This window comes from Podarcis muralis, chromosome 4 (genome assembly GCF_964188315.1).
Source record: "Podarcis muralis chromosome 4, rPodMur119.hap1.1, whole genome shotgun sequence".
Classification (NCBI taxonomy): Eukaryota; Metazoa; Chordata; class Lepidosauria; order Squamata; family Lacertidae; genus Podarcis; species Podarcis muralis.
The window spans coordinates 41660904-41684184 of record NC_135658.1 but is presented as its reverse complement, the minus strand read 5'-3'; the positions used below and the strand labels follow the sequence as shown (position 1 = coordinate 41684184).

Genomic DNA, 23281 nt, shown 5'->3' with positions numbered 1-23281 from the left:
CGACAGGGTGAGCTCCCATTGCTTGGTCCCTGCTCCTGCCAACCTAGCAGTTCAAAAGCATGTCAAAGTGCAAGTAGATAAATAGGTACCGCACTGGCGGTAAGGTAAACAGTGTTTCCGTGTGCTGCTCTGGTTCGCCAGATGCGGCTTAGTCATGCTGGCCACATGACCCAGAAGCTGTACGCCGGCTCCCTCGGCCAATAAAGCGAGATGAGTGCCACAACCCCAGAGTCATCTGCGACTGGACCTAATGGTCAGGGGTCCCTTTACCTAAAATAATACCTGAGTGGTATACAAAAATAGACTGTGGGTGGGATTCTATGTCAGGCTAAGGGCATCATTTTGTCAGTACAAGCATTTCTGCTTTCCCGATAGAATGATCTCCCTCTCCTCCTCTTGACTCTCCCAAGCAGATTTATGGAGGGCGTAGGGGGAGAAGTTCCATTGCACTAAAGGAATTTGTTGCACTGGCTTCCGCTGGAACAACCTGTGTTATTATGAAATATAATATGAATTTTTAAACAATATTCAAAATGTGAAGCCAGCTAGAATTAAACGCTGCAGAAATAAAAGGGGTGATTCGAGAAGAGTTTTTTCATTGAATCATAGAACTGTAGAGTTGGAAGGGACCACAAGCGTCATCCAATCCAGCCCCCTGCAATGTGGGAATGTTTTGCCCAGCATGGGGCTCGAACCCACAACCCTGAGCTTAAGAATCTCATGCTCTACCGACAGAGCCATGCAGTCTCCTGCAAACATTCAACCCACAGATTTCCTTCCATGGGTGTAAATCAACACTGAAAGCAACCATTTTATATATTTCCAGTGTTTATAGGTTTACACAATATCCAAAGTGGTTTACACAATATCAATAAATAAATAAATCGTAGTGTATTTAAAACAAAAACCACATGTAAAAGCATTGTGGAGGGAAAGAATTCCAGAGAACTGCTGCTACTATGCTAAAAAAAAAACCTCAAGTCATGTCAGGCTTTACTGCACGAGCCTTTGGCACTGTCAAATCTTCATCCACAGATCTAAGTGAGTGGCTTATCAGATATCCTGGTCCAGAACTGTAACATGGCCCAGGAGCAAACTGGAAACTCATGCAATGCTTTCAACAGAGGTGTCATATGTTGACAGGTTGCCCGACATAGCTGCAGTTTCTGGAACAAATTCAAGGGCAGCCCCATGTAAAGTGTGTTCCAGTAATCAAGCCTAGAGGTTACCAATGTGTGGGCCACTTTCTCCAAGACACCCCTGTCCAAGAATGGTTGCAACTGCCATACCAGCCCAAGCTGGCAAAAAGCACTCTTGGACATGGAATACATCTGAGTTTCCAGTGGCAATGCCCCAATTACACAGCTGTTCTTTCAGAGGGAGTGCAACCCTGCCCAGAACAGCTGATGGACCAGTTTCCTGGACCTAGGAACCACTCACCCACAGGGCCTCCAACATGATTGCCAGCTGATTGCCTGGCACAATCCCCTCTCAGCAATGGGCATACACCTGGTTAGTTGGGAGATGATTGCCTGTGGTGAGCACCTATCAGATACTTGCTACATCCCAGTTTGGGGCTATTGACATAATGGAGGAATGTGCAGAAGTAACATGCAAAAGGTAAAGTATGGGTGGGGCAATGGAGACACTCGAGTATTTCTGTACATATCAGAGCAGAGCACTGCGATCTCTTTCATAGGAAATAGGTAAACCAGGTAAGCCAAAGGTTGCCTTACTCTAGACTTTAATCTAGTGATTAAAAATAGAATACGCGTGAGAGTGCTGCCCTATCCAGAAACTCCTTAGAATGTATGTTTCTTTCAAATTCTTAGTGGGGAAGCAGCAAAGCAAAACCACTATTTTAATTAGTATGGAGAAGACCACACACTGAAAGATCAGAGTATATTCCAAATGGAATATAGTTTAAATCTAGTTAATTTGGGAGGCGATCTACTGGATGCTGTAATTTCATTTGATATAAAACTGGGTCTGCATGCTCTTCATTGTGGAAGAGCTGCCAGCCACATTGTGCTTTGAAGTCCCAACTATTGGGGTTCAAAGTGCAGCAGCATCTGACATCCCTAAGACCACCTGTTTAATTTGGTCCACCAGGAGAACAGATTAAGATCTGGTCCACCAGACAGAAAAGATTCTGGATTTTATTTGTGAAATAAAAATCATTCAATTTCAAGATAAGACACAAGTTTAGTACTTACATTATATAGGTCCTCTGAATTCTGAGAAGTTTGAGGTTCAGGAGAGCCTTTGCTTATCTGGAAAACACAAAGCCCATTTCTATCTCTGAATGTGACTTTTAACAGAATAATTTCTGCTAGTGATTTATAAATGGTGCTTTTTAAACCCACAACCCACACATTTCATGGAGATTCCAATATTCTCTTGTTCCCAAATTCAAATAATGCCAATTATGTAAGTGTATGAAAACTGCATATTAAAAATGCACGTAAAAATGTACCGTAGATTCATCATAGAATTTCTAGATCTTTGGTCATCTTTTCCTAAACTCTCAGGAACTATGCATACATTGTGATACGCAGAGCACCAAGCCGTTAAGAAGATCAAACATGTTTTAGGATATTAATAGAGTATTGAAAAGTTTCTCTGCAATGTTCTTGCAATCTTATCCTAACTTTATTTGGAGCTAAACAACCTCCTAGTGGCAATGGTAGAGATTTACCCATTTGTTGGTAAATGGAAAAACGGTTCCAAAGTAAGTACTATTCATCGGGCACCTTTTAATGGCAGGTATGAAATCTCAGATTTCAAAAGAGGGAAAGTGTTTTGTTTTGTTTTGTTTTGCTTTTGATTAGTTATTACTAAAGATTTTCCTGTGTACCAAAAAAGTACATATAGCATCTCCACTTTCAGTTCATAGAGTCTTTTTCACAGTTTGTTTACATTTGGTATGAGGCACCGTTGTCATAGACATTATGCGGGGGGGGGGGCATAAGTGGCAGAAAAAAACTACACTCATTCTCTCACAAAAAATATGAATAAACTCCACATTCCTGCACCTCACATCCTCAGAATGATGGGAAATTCCCAACACAGAACTATACTATATCACCTACGAAGTGCACCACATAATCCCATAGAAGACGGAATGAAACGAATGGGTACACGTGGAAATAGATAAAACCAGAAACACCCCCACTAGAGTGTACACAAAAGGGAAAGTTGCATTGAAGGTTGGCAACAGGGCTGCATCTTCCCTTCTCTCTCTTTGTACTTCTTGTCTCTGTATACACTGCTTACCTGTGTGTGAATATGAATACAGAGTGGGAAAAGGCAAAAGATCCAGTCTTTACATTGATAACTCAGCTTGCAAAGGACCACAAGCATCAGCTGCCACCATTTAAAATGTATTTCATTAGGTTTGAAGGGATGGTTTTTGCTTTTCATTTTTTAAAATAATATTTTATTAGAGTTTCAAGTAATACAAAAAACAAAAAGAAAAAAGAAAAGAATAAAAAAGAATTCATCCTTTACAATCCCATTTTCAGTAACTTTTTTTCCGCGACTTCCCCTCACCTCCCCTTCTTGTATTCCATGTCCAAATATTTATCCAACAAGTTCTTATCCCTAAATTCTTAACCTTAATTTGTTATTATATTTATTATATTATATTTTTAACCTTAATTTGTTAGTATATTTAATTCAATTTATATATCAACTTTTAACTTATATACCTCAATCCTTTACATTTGAAAACTTTTTCTAAGGTCGACCCAGTTTCCCTTCCACGAATTCCCCATTCTTATACTAATAACAACACAAAATTAAAAACAGAGTAGAAAAAATCAAACACCCTTTGGATTTCCAAACCCCACCCTCCCTTCCCCGGTTTCGATCCCAGAACCATTGTCCATTAGTCCATCTACTATCAGCCTGGCAACCTCACGTCCAAGGCCCTTAAGTCTCTCTCAATCCCTCTCTGCCGGTTTCTTTGAAAGTCCCTTATAATTAACACCAAGTCTCGGAGGTTTTTGCTTTTCACTTGGCCAATATCTGAGGCTGGAAGCAAGCAGCTGATTGTCAATTGACTTACTCCTTGATCAGAATCTCAGTGGTAAAACAGAGAAACCCTTTCACTAGGTACTTTATCATGCCCTCCCTAATGATCACCATCTTGACTCAGCAATGGGCAGAAGTTTTGACTCCAGTAATAAACAATGTGTATCAGGCAGTGGGAATGTAAACCAATTTCTTTACCCTCAGGCTAGCTCATGAAAGGTTTCCAATGTTAAGATCAGCTGTTTTCTGCTGGAGGCAAGCATTGCGGCCCCTTCTTGCCAATTTTGGCCACTGCCTATTTTCACTTCTTCATTTAAATCTTTCTTCTGTATTTAATGCCAGTGAGAAAAGAGACCAAGTTTTCTGTCATATTGTTGCTTCCTGCTTATAGGTCAGCAGGAGGAACTTCCAGCCCATCTGCCTCATTAGGTCAGCCACACTTCTCCATTCGGCCCGCAAGGCCATTTCGGCCAAGCCACACCCACACAGGACTGAACTCTGCACATCAGCAGATACACAGGATATTCAGTCCTGCTTTCTGCAACCTCGTTGCTACCTACCGCCAAACCTGACATCAGGGGTAGGGCAGGTGTATATGGTTTCAGAGAGGAAAAAAGTCTCTTGAGCCAAATGGAGAAGACTGGCAAGTGAAGTTTAGCTTGCAGGTCAGAGATTTCCCACCTGGTCCTAAGGAATGAATGAAGAGACCGCAAAGTGCCAGGCATCTCTAGTGACTTCTCAGGAAACCCTCCTTCAGGAATGGGGAACCCGTGGTCCTCCAGATGTGGCTGGATTTCAATTGTCATCACCCCAGGCGCCCAGTCAGCATGGCCAGTGGTCAGGGGTGATGGGAATTGTAGTACAGCAAGGACACCTGTTTACCATCCTTGCATGACTTCCTTGTTCCATCTAGCGATCCCAGAAAGGGCTTGGGAGGATCCAGCAAGTTTAAAGAAACCTTCTTCTGAGTGGTGAGAAGTTCCTTAGCACAAGGCATCTTTGAATTCCTGAGGTTATACATGACTGTATAACCTTTCAAAGCATTGTCCAGCATACCAGGTGCCCAATGGAATGCTCTGCTGAAATGCTGAAGTTTCCAAACACCATGGATAACCGGTTTCTCAAATGAATCCAAGTGCCCAACAGCTCATCAGTACTCATCCTTATTCTCATGTTGGAAAAAGTGGGTGCAATTGGTGCAGCAAATTGAAGACACAAAGTTTACAAATAAAAATAAAGTTTCACAGGTCATTCCTTGTATGTTAAAGATCAAGAGTTCCCATTTTAAAGAGGCTTAGGACTCACCTTTAGTTTTACGAAACAGGCTGTGATGATTATAGCATAAATCAAGAGGATCCCATCCAGAATGTAGCAGAGTCTTGGATCTGTCAGGCCTAGTGCATTGGCATCTGCATTAAAAAACAAACAAACCCATGTGTTGATTATTGAGAAAGTTGCCCTGTACTGAGTCCAGAGTCAAACTACTGGTTCCCCTCACTCAGTATTGTCTACATTGACTGGCAGTGGCTCTTCATGGCTTCAAAGCGGGAAGGTAAACGGTGTTTCCGTGTGCTGCTCTGGTTTGCCAGAAGCGGCTTAGTCATGCTGGCCACATGACCCGGAAGCTGTCTGCGGACAAACACTGGCTCCTTCAGCCTATGGAGCAAGATGAGCACCACAACCCCAGAGTTGTCTGCGACTGGACCTAATGGTCAGGGGTACCTTTACCTTTAGTGACTAGAGATCAAGAATACAAATGCTAATTGGGCAAATTAACAGACAAAGAGGTTGATAGGTTTCTTAGAATGACCACCTCCGGGTTTCATTAGAGATGTGATTGAACAGTTCACAAGACTAACATTTGCATGAATCGGTACCAATGTGCTGTTAAAGTAAACAATTAATGGGTGACACAAACACTAAGGGCTGCCCCGTCCCACTTTCCTGCATCTAAAGGACCAAATTTCACATTGTTTCAGTCATATATTTTAACAAACAAATTTTTCTCCACTTTATTTTGGAGTAAAAAAACACCCATCAAGCCCCAATTCTGGCTCAGCAAGCTCCCTAGATTGCGAGACCATGCTGGTTTTGTTGCTAAAAAACACCCCCTTATCTGACTGCTGGTTACCCCCAGATGTGCTGCTTACAGTAACAGTTGCCTAGACTGAGATGCATATCCCCATCCCTATCTAAAGACTCATCCAGCCTACTCAGTGGTTCCTAGAGAAACACTACAAAAAAGGATGCTAGTATACTGTATATCCATATTCACATTTGCCTAGTCTAGAGGAAAGATTATGGTGCTGTCTTTGAAGCAGCAGCAGCAGAGAAAAATCAGAGGTGGGGATTAGAGGAAAATTCAGTACTCAGGGACTCAGATCCAAATAAAGTCACACTAAAGTCCCAGTGAAAATATTCAAAAGAGTATGGTGGCACCTTAAAAATTTATTATGGCACAAGCTTTTGTGAATTCCAGTCTCAAATGACAATGATCAAACACCAACGGCCGCACTCTGGCTCTAATCCTTAACTGGTCATTCTAGAACAAAGGAGCTTCCAGGGGAGACTGAAATGTGAAACCACTGAATTTCAATTCATCAAGAGACTCAGTGCTATTACTTGTGGACTGAATCAGGGCAGGGATTTTTAATCACACTGTGTGTCGTTAATTGGCTTACCAATGCCAGGGTTTTCTCATCACCAACATCTTTTTTTGTGAATGGCCAAATAGCCATTTGTATACAGTGGTACCTCGCAAGACGAATGCCTCGCAAGACGGAAAACTCGCAAGACGAAAGAGTTTTTTGTTTTTTGAGCTGCTTCGCAAGACGATTTTCCCTATGGGCTTGCTTCGCAAGACGGAAACGTCTTGCAAGTTTGTTTCCTTTTTCTTAACACCGTTAATACAGTTGCGACTTGACTTCGAGGAGCAACTCATAGCACGCGGTGTGGTAGCCTTTTTTGAGGTTTTTAAAGACTTTGGTGATTTTTGAAGCTTTTCCAAAACTTTTCCGACACCGTGCTTCACAAGACAAAAAAAATTGCAAGATGACAAAACTCGCGGAACGAATTAATTTCGTCTTGCGAGGCACCACTGTACTTTTATGCACTTCCCTTGCCTTTTGATCTGGCTGTTTACAATTCCCTCCCCACAACCATGTGTATAGACACCTGCACCTCAGGATAATGCTGAATGCATCTGATGAAGTCAACTGTACAAAAGCTGCTGCCATAATGAATGTATTAGTCTTTTAAGGTGCTGCAAAACTCTTTGTTGGCAGTTTGCTGCAACAGCCTCATCTGGCTACTCCTCAGGAAAATGAAATTAATTGAACTTAAAACAATTGCATGAAATTGAGTATAGATTTCAACAGGATTAAAGCACAATCTCAATGAAGGCCAGTTAAAGGCTGATCAGAATAAACACGAGTATGTATCACATGGAACAAAGTCAAGTTACAGCAACATTTAAAGAGGACATTCTCTCATACATGTATACTTTCATGTTTATGGCACATGTGATTGTTCTTCAGGAGTATTGGGCAGCTCTCTGGTTCATATATTAATACAAGCAATGAAAATTGCAATCCAATGCATGTCTACTCAAAAGATCAAACAGAGCTCCCAGGTTAATGGGTATAGCAGTGGTTCTCAAACTTTTTTCTCTGGGCCACACTTTCAGAATAAAAATGTGCTCGTGCCGCACTTAATTTTTATTGATAAGAAATACATTTAGGATTATCCTCAGTATCACTTGATGCTCTTGTTCTCGTTTGTAAACATTACCTATCCATGTTAATGACTGTTTTAGGCGAGTCCCATATGTGTGCAACCATGCACGCATGCATCGCACCAAACCTGGAAGTGACCAAAAAAATCCCAAAAATTGTCTCGGTAAAAGTAAGCCTCTTGGCACATTGTTTCAGTGGTTTGTCATGACACGGTTTGATTTTATGTTTCAATCAAATGCAGTCATAAATTTCCATTCTTGGGGAAACTGCCCTACTCATGCTGGCTCCAGTCCATGTGTGGAGAGGCTGTAGTTCAGTCATGGAGCACATGGTAGTGGGTTCAGTCTCTAGCTACAGCTGAGAAAAGCTTCTGTCTGAAGTGCCAGCGAGCCAGTGTCAGTAGGTGTAGACAGTACCAAGCTAGATGGGAAAAAACTGTCAATTTCTTTGCAATTGTCCAATTATGGTTTAAAACAGTGCCATGAGGTGTGAGCATCCTTTTCAGAGAAAACTACTGAATGAAAATGTGCACATCTTAACAAAATACTGAACTCTTTCAGCCCTAGTAGGAAGGGTAGCCCCCATAAGAGACAGGTTAAAAACAACAGCAGCAGTCTATTTCCCAACAGATTAGCCTGCTGAAGTTTCATTGTCACAAGATAGTTTTGTTGAAGCACGAGATTGGAAGTCACTATAAAGGAAAGGAAACCTGTGCGCTCGAGGTAAAATGGAGCTCAGCTTCTGACATCAGTGCAAAGAGTTCCCTTGGCTGTTTGTGGCATTCGGTGTGGTTACGCTGTGTTTACAGCCCCCTCCTCTCTGATCTGACAGCTGTGCCTCCTACCTGCAAGGTTTCCTGAGTGCAACGTTTCCTCTACTAAGTTTCAAGACCAAGTGCAGAAAAAGATTATGCCATAAAGCAGGGATGGGAAAGCTGTGGCTGTCCAGATTCAGCCACACTGGCTACAGCTGATGTGTCTGGAACAGATGAAGTTGCCATACCTTGGCAGACCATTAGGACCCATAAAGCTTGTCGGAGACCCACCTAAAAATGCTGGGCGTTGAACTGAGACCTTCTGCACGCAAAGTGGATGTTCTATCACTGCTCTACCCTTGCTGAAATCCAACAACGCAGGGGAGGGGCACAATATCATTTGTTGCTGATATTGTGATCACCAAGGATTAAGAGCCAATAGGCTGAATGCAAACTCCAAGACATGTAAGAAAAAGCGAGGTTCTGAAGAGATGCAGGGCACAGTTTCCTCCCACTCTTGTAGACATACTTCTACATCTACAACACACTAAGAACCAAAGCAATAGGAAGCTTTCATAGAACAAGAAAAAGGGGACTGGAATTTAGAACAACTGTCTAGCCAAAAGCAAGCTGGGAGAGTTTCTTCTCAGCCAAGTTCTTAAAACACAAACACACACAAAAACCAACAGCATGTGAACACGAGTCTTCCTGAAAGTCTAGGGGAAAGATATGAACTTTGAAACCTGCCTTCATGCCACAGCAGCCATTCTTAACTTATTCATCTCTTGAGGGGGCTGGCAGCAGCATCAAACACACTTAGTCACATTCAGAGGAGGAGAAACACACATGCACATCTGTGTCAATTCTAGAAGACTAGAAGCAAAAGAGAGTCACAATGTTAGCAAATGAGAGCAAAGTTTGTGCAGAAGTAGGTGTGAGCCAGTTGAGCTGCTGTCAAAGCCCCCACAAGCATTGTACAGAGGTGGACAATTCTCCCCATGGCCCATTTCCCCACGCAGTCTCTGTGTAAGCATCCAACACACAGATTTCCTTCCCTGGGTGTAAATTTATTCCATAGCTTAATAAACAAATGCCTTTGCCACCCTAGTGACATTATAATTCATAAGTGAGCTGAACTTCATTTCATAGACTTGGGGGCAGACGGAACCCCACGGTACATGTAACTGGATGTTTTTAAAGTATAAACATATACGGTATGTGCAGGGCCTGTGAATCAACACTGGGTCAATCTGAACAGAGGTGTTGAGAAACTCAAATGTACATACTGCTTGAGACATAAGACTATTCCAGTTTAAAACCAGGCTGAAAAGCTCCTCGGCTTCCTTAGAACAGGACAAAATCCTCTCAGTGTCCATATATTTGATTAAATCCACAAAAATGTATGCCGTAATAGATTAGTTATTCCTTGAGGTACTGTTTTGACAGGATGGCTGGGGGGAAATTGGCCTTTCAGATGTTTGCCAGACAATATAGCTCCCATCATCACTGACGGGGGGCTAATAGGAGTTGGGGTCCAATAACATCTGGTGGGTACAAAATATCCCACATCTGGTCTATAATAATGTTCCAAATCATGGCAGCAAACTTACTTCACTTACAAGATTCTTGTCTAGAAGCTAGACAAATTCATGGGGGGAAATAAAAATCAGGCCCTGCTGGGCCAAAAAGGTTCCCACGTCTGGTAATAACGCAGCCTTGATTTTTACAAGCTTGTTTGTTAATACTTTAATTTATTGTTCATCCATGGCATGCGGGGGTGGGGTTTAAAGGTTGTAAACCACTTTGGGTGAGCTTGCCCCCTCCAAAAAAACAGTTTTAAAATATAATTAAATAACATAACGTAGCATAATCCCTCCAGTAAACAGTTGGTGAAGAAGGGAGAACATGGGAGTAGATCCAGCCCTTGCTTCTAAAAGAGCCACTCATCAGAAGTGTCTCAGCTTTTCATATGAAAGAGCTCAAATCAATGCAAGAGGTTTCAGGGCACAAAGGCTGTATGTTAAATGAAACCATTGCTTTCATGAACAATCTTGTAAAGTTAAGGAATACGGTAGTTGGTTTTCCTCTTATTGAACTATTGCTTATTCAAACATATGCAAACACTCATATCTACAGTGGTGCCCCGCAAGACGAATGCCCCGCAAGACGAATGCCTCGTAAGACGAAAAACTCGCTAGACGAGTTTTCCGTTTTTTTAGTCGTTCCGCAAGACGAATTTCCCTATGGGCTTGCTTCGCAAGACGAAACGTCTTGCGAGTTCTTGTGAGTTTGTTTCCTTTTTCTTAAAGCCGCTAAGCCGCTAATAGCCGTGCTTCGCAAGACGAAAAAACCGCAAGACGAAGAGACTCGCAGAACGGATTAATTTCGTCTTGCGAGGCACCACTGTATTCTTCTCTGTGCTAGAGATCATCACGTTGGTCTCTGAACAGCAAGTGGGACCTCTATATGAAAGATAGAAAATGTGACTTTTGCAGTAAGAGCTGTACAAGGGTAAGCTGATGCAGACTACATTGTCATGTAAGTACACACACAAGATACTGCACGCACCATGCTATAAACGCATTATGCAATCACACAATAACAGTTCAAATGATTTAAGAGGACGTTTTTTTTATCCCATCTAGAAAGTGGAAGAGAATTATGGGCACTGCAAGCTGACAGAAATGGCATTCTCCTCACATTACTAGGACATGGAAATCATGTTTTTTGCCATTGCAAAGGACGAGTTTCCTATCATCTACATGCAGGTCGTGAAATCTCAGGAAAATCAATTACCAAATTCAATCACCTAATTGAATTAGCTCAGAGTTTTCCATCTCCATATTAGCAGTTATTGTCCATCTTCCCAGCCCAGACAGTGATCTTCTCAAGGGGCACAATTACTTATGCTCAGCATCCATACCTTCTGAAAAAGTCAAGTACAGCATTTTCCATAAATTCCATTTTCTCATCCTCCAACTTACTACTATATATACATACATAAATTTTATTTGTATGCCACCTTTCCGTAATTCAAACAATGCTCAAGGCAGCTTACAACATAACAAAAGTAGTCATACTATATCAGATTCAAGAGTCAAAACACATAAAGAAATGGTTAAGAAACATGAAGCAGAAAGTTGGAATGAATGGACAGCTCTCCCAAAGGAGGATTGTAGAAAGTGGAAGCCATCAAGGATCAGTATTAAGGCCTTGTTCATTAATAACCTGGAGAGTCATTAAGACTTTATGCATTAAGGGTGAGCAGTGAGGTAGCAGTTTCCTGATGATACCAAATTGTTCAGGGTGGTTAAAACAGAAAGGGACTGCAAGGAAAAGAATCTTTTCAAACTGGGTGAAGGGAGTAAAATGGCAAATACAATTCAATTTAAGCAAGTGTAAAATTATGCATGTGGGGAGGGGGGTCAATTTCACACATATGTTCACAGGGTCTGAACTGGCAGTGACTGGCCAGGTCATAACAGAGAGCTCAGTGAAGATGTTCACCTAGTGTGCAGCACCTGTGAAAATCCTGTGCTTGTCCATATCATATGCCATTACAGTGGTACCTTTGGTTAAGAACTTAATTTGTTCCGGAGGTCCGTACTTAACCTGAAACTGTTCTTAACCTGAAGCACCACTTTAGCTAATGGGGCCTCCCACAGCTGCACCACCGCGCAATTTCTGTTCTCATCCTGAAGCAAAGTTCTTAACCCGAGGTACTATTTCTGGGTTAGCGGAGTCTGTAACCTGAAGCATCTGTAACCTGAAGTGTCTGTAACCCGAGGTACCACTGTATACAAATCTATGGCATTGCCTCACCTTGTAAAGGACCTTGCAGAGCTGCAAAAAAACTCAGAAAAGTGCAAGAAAAACATTCAAGGGGTTGGAGCAACTCTTCTGTGAGAAACGTTTACAACATTTGTGGCTTTTTGCTTTACAGAAAATGTGAATTGGAGATGACATGAAAGAGTTGTATAAAATTATGCATAGTATAGAGAACGTAGGTAGTGAGACGTTTTCCCCTCACACATACAATGCTAGATTGGGATATCCAATGAAGCTGGATGTTGGGAGGTTCAGAACAGGCAAAAGTAAATACTTATTCACATAGCACGTGGTTGAATTATGGAATTCACACCCACAAAAAGGTAGTGATGGCCACTAACCTGGAGCACTTTAAAAGGCCTGAAAGAGGCAAGACAGCAGCGGTTTGGTGGCAGGCAGGAGGTGGTCAGGGGTGACACCCACCGTGTACTAAGGCAGCAGATGGGTAAATAGTTACAAGTCAAGGATAGGGAACCCCAGGGGCCTTATGCAACCCTCCAGGCCTCACTGGCTGGCCCTCAGAACTCTTCTCAGCTCACACACCTGGGCTCAGATCTGCTTTTGCCTCTGGCCTTGTTCAGCACTGGACACAGCAAACATAGGCTGCCTATGGAGGAATGTGACCCGTGGGCTGACCCACCTCTGGTATAAGCAGATACCGTATTCCCTCCCTAATTCACTCACCTGCTGCTGACCCATTAAATGAAGACTGGGTTATAGCACTGTACAGTGTCTTCTCGCTTCTCACGCAGGGAGCGAGAAGTGCGGCCGGAATACGTACAGCCACAATATTAGAAAAAACTGTAGAGCAAAAATAGCTTCAGCCATTCCGACCTCAGCATCTACCCAGCAACTTGATTCCTTTCATATTAAGGTAAGTTTAACTATTTTTAGGCCTTCAGAGGCCTTGTACAAAAGATAAGAACTGCAAAAAACAACAACCAACAACTTCACCAGTCAAGTACATCCACACGTCAAGTGATGATTCATAGAATCATAGAATCATAGAGTTGGAAGAGACCACAAGGGCCATCGAGTCCAACCCCCTGCCAAGCAGGAAATGATTTGTGAGTATGAAATGACTATTCAACAATCTTTTCAAAATACCATGCAGTTATACAGCTAAAACCTTCACCCACAATGGTGAAAGGAATGCACATTTGGGTGGTTGAGGCTGCTGTTTTAAAAGCAGACGCCACAAACCTGATGTAAAAGTGCTTCTCAGTATCTTGGCATATGCTTTTCTAAATGGACATTTAGGAATAGTGTAAATTTCAATAACATTTCAATTTTTGTTATATTGTGAATATGAACTGACGTTTTTGTTCTGGGGGTTCTTCTCCTGTTTCCCCCCCCCTCCCCTTCTGTGTGTGTGTGTGTGTGTGTGTGTGTGTGTGTGTGTGTGTGTGTGTGTGTTTTCTTTCTTTAATAAATCTATAATTTTTAAAAGAAATTTTTGAAAAGAAATGGTGCAAATTTAAAACCTTAAGATCCCCACATGTGACAAGAGCAGATGGATATATTTCATTATGGGGCTATGCACTGGGATAAGCCTGTCATGTGCTGTGAAGATGACCATGCCTGTGAAATCTATGGATATATGCAGCACAGAAAGGTGGTCAGGAGAGAGAATTCCCCATAGACTCACTTCTGTCAGTGACAGAACTGGAGTTGGAACAAAAACTTTTAAACTCCATCCTCAAAATGAAAAGGGCTGAGTTCAGAGAAAATATATTTCAGATGGGAGCATTCATGCAAAATATTTCTCTTTTAGAAAGAGTGGAATGCAGCTTCCCCCTGCGCCAACAAAATGTAGAAAATAACTGCCCCCTCTGTCCCTTTTGTGCCTCCCCCAATATTTTTTTTGGGCACTACTATAAACTGCTGGAAGGTTGCAGCTCATGCTGTGGACCAATACGGGAGAGACTTTTTTGTTGCAGCTGGGGCAGATGGAAGCATCCAGTTACGCTTCTGCTGAAGCACCACAGTGTTTCTACTCTCTGCTCTCTTCCAGCAGTCATTCCTCTGGCGGTCACTGCTGTGGATACACAACCTGACTGTCTTTCTGCAGTCACTGTGGTTGTCTGCAAGGGATTCCCACATGGCAGCCTTCATGTCTCATTTGCAGACATCTTTGTAACACGGAGCAGGTGTGTCAACAGGTCTGGTGCCCGAAGCCAGCTCCCCGTAAAGCGTGTCCTTGGGGAACCTGCCATCTTTCATTCTGTTGACATGACCAAGCCAGCGTAGACATTGCTAAGACAGGAGTGCGAACATGCCGGAGATGTGGGCTTGGCGGAGCACATCTTTGTTTGAAACTCTGCCCTGCCATGTGATACTCAAAATCTTTCCGGCGCAGTGCATGTGGAAGGCATTGAGGTGTCATTCCTGGCGCTTGTAAGTTGCCCACAAATCACTTCCATAAAGTAATGCACTCAACACACAAACTTCGTAGAGTTTCATCATGGTATTGGACTTTTTAGCATCACATTCTCCCATACCCTTTTGGAGAGGGAAGCTATTGCCATAGCTATCTTGTCAATACACTTGTACAATAACTGTGTGTGTGTGTGTGTGTGTGTGTGTGTGTGTGTGAGAGAGAGAGAGAGAGAGAGAGAGAGAGAGAGAGAGAGAATACACACACAAATTAATGAGGCTTAAGTAGGGATGGATCCAAATAATCTGAGAAAACTGAACATCTCTACAATCTTAAATGTCCTCATTTCTTCATGATCTTTCCTTAAATCCCTAATTCATGAAGTGGCCACAAGACATATGTTAGATCTGAGGAGGGGACTAACACAACAGAAGCATTTTTCACACACGGAGCATCAAAATCAGTAAGACATATTTTGACCTACTCTAAAGGACTCATTTGTATACACATGTACATTCCTTTAAAGGTAAAGGTAAAGAGACCCCTGACCATTAGGTCCAGTTGCGGACGACTCTGGGGTTGCGGCGCTCATCTCACTTTACTGGCTGAGGGAGCCGGTGTACAGCTTCAGGGTCATGTGGCCAGCATGACTAAGCCGCTTCTGGTGAACCAGAGCAGCGCACGGAAACGCCGTTTACCTTCCCGCCAGAGCGGTACCTATTTATCTACTTGCAACTTTGATGTGCTTTCGAACTGCTAGGTTAGCTGGAGCTGGGACCGAGCAACAGGAGCTCACTCCATCGCGGGGATTCGAACTGCTGACCTTCTGATCAGCAAGCCCTAGGCTCTGTGGTTTAGACCACAGTGCCACCCGTGTCCCTGTACATTCCCTTACTCAAAAGCTTTTCACTTGGTTGAGTGGCAGCAAAAAGGTAAACGGCCTTCATTGTGCTTCAGGGATGTCAAGTGATATGAAAGGTCTGTCTTATTTAATCAGTAATGGTCATTTCATACACACAAATCTCCACTTGATGCTGCAAATTACTATGTGATGATGAACACAGTGTATGAATTCAGATTTAGTAGGGCACAGAAACAGTCTTGTTGTCTCAGCTTCCCATCTACACACAAGCACACCTTTGAAGCCCAACGTATCTCACAATGGTTTCCTCAAGGAGAGATATTTATCTAGACTCCACCTTCCTCAGCAAAGGTATGCTGGTATACTTGTTAGAAAGAGACTGATGAGAAAAACACACAATTGCTTAAGACTGGTCTCAGAATTTCACATTCCTTTTGGAGAATGTAATAAATTGACTATTAAAGCCAGAAATCAATACAAAAAAATTGCATAGTACGTAGATGAATGTCCTGTATCATTAAGAATATACAAAGAGATTATAGGGTTCTGTTCAGTTATTTGGCCACACCTCATGAAGCATTCTATCATATATATTGTTGTTAAAGCCATGGGAAGGCACTGTGAAATACAAACTCAGTTTGAGGTGCACTCAGATAAAACATATATACAGGTCTAATATACAATGGCCTCAAGAATGCACATGGACTTTGAATCTCTGGAGCCAGGCCTTGTGATGCTGTCAATAACTTCCTAATCCGTATTACCATGAAAGTTTATACTTTATAGCACGAAGCAAATTTAGCTCTCTTGCATAAGCTTTTCAAATGTTCAAATGTAGTGTTCAAATGTAGCTAGCAACTCATATTTTATTAAGAAGCAATAATAAAGCTCCAATTAAGCTGAAAAGGACTGTAGAAAAACAAGTTTCAAAGAGAAATAGGGCAGATATAAGCAGTGGTAGGTCAAATTATAGCAGCCCATCATTCCGCCTATTTATATGAGGCTGGGCCAAAATTTTGATCCCCTCAAATTCCCCAAATATTAATTCCCTGTGAAAACATATAGCAATCTCTGGGGGCAGGAAAGACATTGTGTTTGGGAGAGGGGTTGATTTTTTTTTTTTTGCTTATTATGTTATTTATTTTTACACTGTAAACCACCCCGTGATCCTCATATGGAGAGTGGAAAATAAAATAAAATAAACTGCTTTTTTGTGGGGGAAGCAATTATCTCACTGGGTGCTTCCACATGACCTATTTATTGGGCTTTCATTCTGATTTGCTTGCACAAAGCTTAGGGGTGGAACCCCATCCCCACATGCCAATCTTGACCCTCCATCTGGGCTCTCGGTGCAGATTGGGCCCAGAGAGAGAGAGAGAGAGGACAACTGAATGGGCAGCAGTTACAGTGGCAAAGAGAAGAGAGCCCAGTGGTGGCATTTTGCCCCCCCCCTCCCCCCCCAAAAAAACACCTGGATCCAGCACTAAACATGTGTAAGAGCACCTGAACACAATCCCCTCTCTCATATCTTTATATAAAGACCCACTCAAGAGTGAAAGAACAAGCAAAAGCCAATACTTCGCCCTCCTTTCCTAATGCAGAAACCACCCCCACCCTGCCCCTCAACCACAGCAGGAAGACACATTGAAGCTGCAGCGCAGGGGACGCTACATCAAATCACCTTTGAAATTGCCCTTGAAAGAGTCGTGCTAAGACCTCCTAAATGGTTTCCTCCTGCAGGATCCAAACCAAGTTCCCTCCCCCCTCCCCATTTGTTGGATTCAAAGTCACTAGCATAAAAGCCACTTCCTCGGCGCAGGGCTGCCTTGACTGGTAACCAATGTGACTTTCACAGCTAGACGCAGTTAAGTGCCGCTTGGTGGGAAAGAAACAGAAGAAACAATTAAGGCAGAACAGAAAAAAGTGCAAAAAAAGAGAAGTTACGAAAAGAAAATAGAAGGAATCTGGTTAGCAGGCAAAAATATGAGAAGGAATGTTAGGTGGTTAACTCATATCTGCCAGACTTCCAACAATAAAAATGAAATAAATTCACAAGGCTAACAGGGAAAAGGAACCTGTGGACCTCCAGGTGTCAGATAACAACACCCATCCTTCCTGACCAGTGGCCATGTTGACTGGGGCTGATAGGAATTGTAGTTCAACAACATCTGGAAGGCACCAGGTTCCAACAAATGGGGGATCAACAAACTGCGACTGCATCCTGGTAAGACACAGAGACAGTGGTGGATCCCAGGTCGAAGTTGGGGAGTTCAGTTCTGGACAGGGAAGGAACAGGTGCATGGTTTGGGGGTACTTTTAAATCCATCTTTGTCACTGTAGGCTCAGGTGACTTTTGTGGCAAGAAGCACCCATTATCAGCTTAGGCTGGTGGTCAGGGATAGATTAGCCACTGTGATTCATGCATTGGTAGCTTCACAATTAGACTGCTCAATGCATTCAGTGTGTAGCTTCCCTTGGGATTGGTCCAAAAGCTGCACTTGATGCAGAATACTGGAGTCAAGTTGTTGAGTGGATGCGCACATATTATTTCTGTGTTGAGGAACCGGTACTGGCTGCTGACCAGCTCCTGGGCCATGTTCAAGGTCTTGTTGTTAACACATAAAGTCCTGAACAACAGTGAATACTGCATGGAGATTGTTGAAATATTAAACATTTTAGACATGCATCTTAAAAATAAATAAATGGGGTGGGAGAAAAAGACATCAATGAATGTCAATATGACAATATTGAATAGGAAAAGACCAGTTTCCAAAGACAGTTTCTAGTTTCTGGAAATTGCAGGAGGGGAGTGTGCTTAGGTTCTGCTTGCACATTTCCAATGAACATCTGGGTGGCCACTGTGACAATCTGACACAGGACTAGATGGACCATTGGACTGATCCAGCAGACTCTTCTGATGCTCTTAGGACAGTTTCTGCTGTGCTTTTACTAAGGTAACAAATACTTCTGAAGGTCAAAGGGCAGCCCAGCAATGCAGATGGCCTATAATGACTATAAATATTTATTTGTTGAGTATTATCTTATGACTATGTTGTTTTCTTTGTTCTCTTTAACCCATTTACCTTATAATGAGTACCTTTTTAATCCGACCAATACTGGGGTCAAATACAGAGCAACAAAGGCCAAGTCTAAAACACAGGGGGGAAGTGTGATGAACCACAGTTGTGTAAGGAGGTTAACCCTCTTTATAAAACCTACTTTACTAATCTGATATCCCAGTTAAATACATACTAAGACAAGCTGCTTTTTATCTTACATTGTAAACGGACAGGTGTCTTGTCTTTCCTGTATGTATTAGAAACCACAGAAACCCTTGACCATATAGCATGTTCCTCAGTAATTTTCATTGTCGTACCTGAAGTGCAGGCGGTCCTTCTACAAGAATGTGAGAACCATTGATCTGCTTGACTTTGTCTACAGCACTTTCCTATGTTTCATTTTTTGAATTTTTATGTTGACCCCACCTTTCATCTAAAAGAAAAACCCACCCTCCAGCACATGTAATAAAGCTACAACACATGACCACTGCCCACTACTCAAAACAAATATTTAAAAACAAGGCTTAAAAATGCCATCATAATGCTCAGCAAGAAAAACAAAGCGTACATAGTAGCAATGGAAACTTTAAAAACAACAGGGTCTCCAACGTACAGTCATATACCCGTATTGCTATCTGTCCTAGAGGACAAGTGCTAATATGAAAGCCTTACTGACATGATGGCAGATGTAAAGAATGAGCAAACCCAAGCAGGAGTCCTCAATGCAATGGGAGTTAAGAATCAGCGGAACAGATGATGCTTTATTTTGAGGCAGGGGTGGCAACGTGTCACCCTCCATATATTGTTGGACCACAACTTTCATCAGCCCCCAGCCAGCCAATGGTCAGGGAAGATGGGAATTCTAGTCCAACAACATCCAGAGAGCTACATGTTGCCCAACCCTATTTAAAGCAAATAAGGCTGCAATCCTATGCCTACTAACATGGGAGTAAGCCCCACTGAATTCAGTAGACACATATAGGATTGTGCTATAAGGATGTGTTTACACAACACATTTAAAGCCCATTCAAAACACATTATCTCCCTTAATCAGATTTCTCATTCCCAGCAACTCTTAACCACAGCGCCCAGAATTCTTTGACGGAAATAATGTGCTTTGAATATGTTTTAAAGGTGTTGTGTGTACACAGCATGTAAGACTATGCACACACACCTGGGAGTAAGGCCCATTGTAGGTGGGACAACTTAAAAAGGTAAATGGACCCCTGACCGTTAGGTCCAGTTGTGGACGGCTCTGGGGTTGCGGCGCTCATCTTGCTCTATAGCCCAAGGGAGCCGGCGTACAGCTTCCGGGTTATGTGGCCAGCATGACTAAGCCGCTTCTGGCGAACCAGAGCAGCGCACAGAAACGCCGTTTACCTTCCTGCCGGAGCGGTACCTATTTATCTACTTGCACTTTGACGTGCTTTCAAACTGCTAGGTGGACAGGAGCTGGGACCGAGCAACAGGAGCTCACCTGTCGCAGGGATTCGAACCGCCAACCTTCTGATCAGCAAGCCCTAGGCTCTGTGATTTAGACCACAGTGCCACCCTTGTCCTGTGGGACAACTTACTACTGAATAAATACACATCAAATGGCACAGCAAATAATTTGAAGGGCATGAAAAAACCACCAGGCTTATATCTCTTTATATTTAAATAGTTGCTACATCTCGCATGGAGAATTATAGCTCTTTCTTCTTATCATGCCAGGCTTCTGGTGCACTATGCCTTTCTGTCCATTATTAGGAGATATTATTGTTTCCGTCCAAGCTATTAATCTGGAGAGATACTTCACACTTTACATTCACTTCTAATAGGGATTGTTCAAAGCTTTATCTTAGCTTGGTGTGTATGGCTTACCTCAGGTGAAAAAGCTGTTTATGCACACAGCTTCCAAGATTTCTAGCAAATCTGCCTAAAGTGTATTGGAATTATTACTTTTTTGTTCATGGAAGAGATCCAGGAAGGCAAATTCTCCCATTGCCTCAAATGACATGATTAAAGCCATATCTAACTTGTACTTTTAGCCCCAATTTGTGCTTTTGCTTCTAAAGAATTGAATGTGAAGGGAACACAACATGAAGGTCTCTTACCAAGCAACCTTTTCTATGTTTTCTCCCCCTTAATCTAATTCTTTGCCACTCTTGTGATCTACTAACTGGGCTTTTTTTTATCCTTTTCTCGCTTTCTCCCCATCTTGCCTGCCTCGGCAAGTAGCCTAACCTTTTACAGCTTAATTGATTTCTCTAACCAGCCTTTATTCGCTTGCTTCCCTCGTCACCACCATTTTCTCCTCCTCCCTGTCTCCTTTTCATCTTTTTTAGAATACAGGAAAAAGCTTTCCCGTTTTCTCTCTTTGATAAGCATAAATTGCACCCGGCTGAAAATGGGGCATCAGTGAGGAAATCATTAGAAGGCCTGGTTCCAAGAGCTGCTAAGAACCCTGGTGTTGTTACGCACAAGAATAGGGCACCGGCCTGTACTTGGCGAGACCTGATCTGGAGAATCACATATGTTACAGCTTTCTTCTGTTTGCCAGGCAGCACCTGGAGCACTCAGCAGGGGCGATTTTCTCTCTCTTTTAATTCTTTTCAAGCACCACAGCACTGATGTTCAATCATGACTTTCATGAAGTTCAAGAAAGTGAACAGAAGTTAATAAGGCCTGTAACATGCGCACACGCAAGGGAAATTTACTCTTGCCCCCCCCACCACTTGCCTTCTCCCAGTCACACCAGAAGTGAAGACGACCGGGAAGGAAGACCCCCTCTGAGTAACTACTTAACCACAGTTTAACCTCTTACTAAAGGTAAAGGAAAAGAGTTGGTTCATTTTTAATGCAGATACAGCAACCTATAAAACAAAGATGGCTAACAGTTCTTGGTCTGAGGGCCAAGCTCTCCTTTGGCCAACCATTGGGGGTGGGGGGGCATGCAAGAAATGGTTGTGGCCACCCCACTCTCTCAAACACACACACAGAGAGTTACCCTCTCAGGGCAGATCAGCTGCAGAGGGGGAGCAAATGCCTTCTCCCTGCGCATCTAATGATCTGTTTAATGATGAAAGGGAGCAATCTCCATCCCCACCAGGGTTCTGGGATGGGCAGAGAGGATTCAGCTTCTCTGTTTACCCAAACAGTGTCTACTTTTTAAAATATACATTTGCCACCACTGCCAAGTATCGGTGGGGCCTTGCAGGGGACAGAACATTTTGTTGGGGGACCTGGACCAGTCTTTAGTACAGAGGTTAGCCGCCCCTGCTATAAAAGATTAAAGAAAGCAACAATGGTATTGGTTCAAAAGGAATAGCTGGTAAGAGAACAAGTCTGGAAGATCTTGCCGGCAATCTTCTCCCTACACACAGTGGGGAATAACACTGCACCTTCCCACCCCACTCACTAGGCAGTCCTGTCCTGTCACACAGCTGCATGTGGGCAAAGTGTATATGCATAGCACATGCATGCATAAAATCCAATGTATGCAGGACAGAACTACACAATCAATCCTCAGTTATGTATTTAGGATTAGCCCTTTACGTGAGATGTGGGTGGGGAGCAGAACTGTGTCTGCTGGTCCTTCCCTGACCTTCATGCACTCATTAGAAGTTTCAATTCAAGCTTACATGTACAAGCTATGTAAGCATAATTGGAAATTCAGCCTTGTACAGGGTTGACAACTGCATAGAGAGCATTGTGCTCTGTTCTGATATTCCACTGAATACATGGAGGGTCAGAATGCCCCTCCATGTGTTCTTTGGACACACCATTGTTCCTGCGATTCTTTCTGAAAGCAGAATTTGTCATGGGCCAAGGGTTCCCCCCCCCCCAATTTCTAGTACTAAGAACAATAGGTCCCTTCATTATTTAAGGGCCAAGTTCCTAAAACTGACAAGTTTTAACAAGCTTCAACCCCTGGTTTCAAATCATGATTAAAAGCATACACTGGCCAGCTGTAGCAATGGAAAATCTTGGTGCCTGCCAAAAGAACTCTTAGTTCTGGTTAAGCCCCAGCAGGGCCCTGCGTGCAATGGGGGAAGAAGCAGCCAATTGATCAGCCTCCTCCTAACCCTCAACCATGGTTAGAAATTAGGGATAGTATAACTGCCTAGGGATCTCAGAGAATTCCCAGGGGGAAAAGTCAAGGAAGCAGAAATTGCTGGTCTTTGCTTAGCTATCGTATGCCTGGAACAGAAATCAATCCACCAAATATGATCAGTATTTGTTGGTTTTGGGGCACAAGTATACATAGTTGATTATGCCACCCCATTTCCATGTGCACTGTGTTTCTTTTGCGCTAAAATGAATGGGGGGGAATAATATACTGACAGCATAATTTATGTAATTAACTATGCAAGTTATGTATTTTCACCACAGTGGACAGTAAGATGAATACTGTACTGTCAATTTTGGCAAAGGATCAGTTGCACTGGAATGGAAACTGAGTCTGCCCCTACAGGAAGAGAGAATGAGCAGAACCAACTACTATTTCTGTAACAGGGATAGGGAACATCTCCAGGTGTTCTTGAAATGCCATCACCCCCAAACAGCATGGCCAATGGCCAGGAATGAGGGGAGTTGTGCTCCAACATCTGGCAGGCCACAGGTTCCCTATCCCTGCTATATAAGCTGTTC

The 23281-nt window shown here is 42.8% G+C and overlaps 1 protein-coding gene across 1 annotated transcript in view; it reads right to left on the bottom strand.

Moving 5' to 3' along the window:
• The window catches only part of CD247 (CD247 molecule), a 44379-nt gene that overhangs the window by 6346 nt on the left and 14752 nt on the right, over nucleotides 1-23281 (bottom strand). Inside the window, exons 2-3 of the mRNA XM_028726844.2 lie at nucleotides 5341-5444; nucleotides 2217-2273 (exon numbers count right to left, since the gene is read on the bottom strand). Of these exons, the coding sequence (XP_028582677.1) occupies nucleotides 2217-2273; nucleotides 5341-5444 (161 nt within the window). The remainder of the gene's footprint in view (nucleotides 1-2216; nucleotides 2274-5340; nucleotides 5445-23281) is intronic.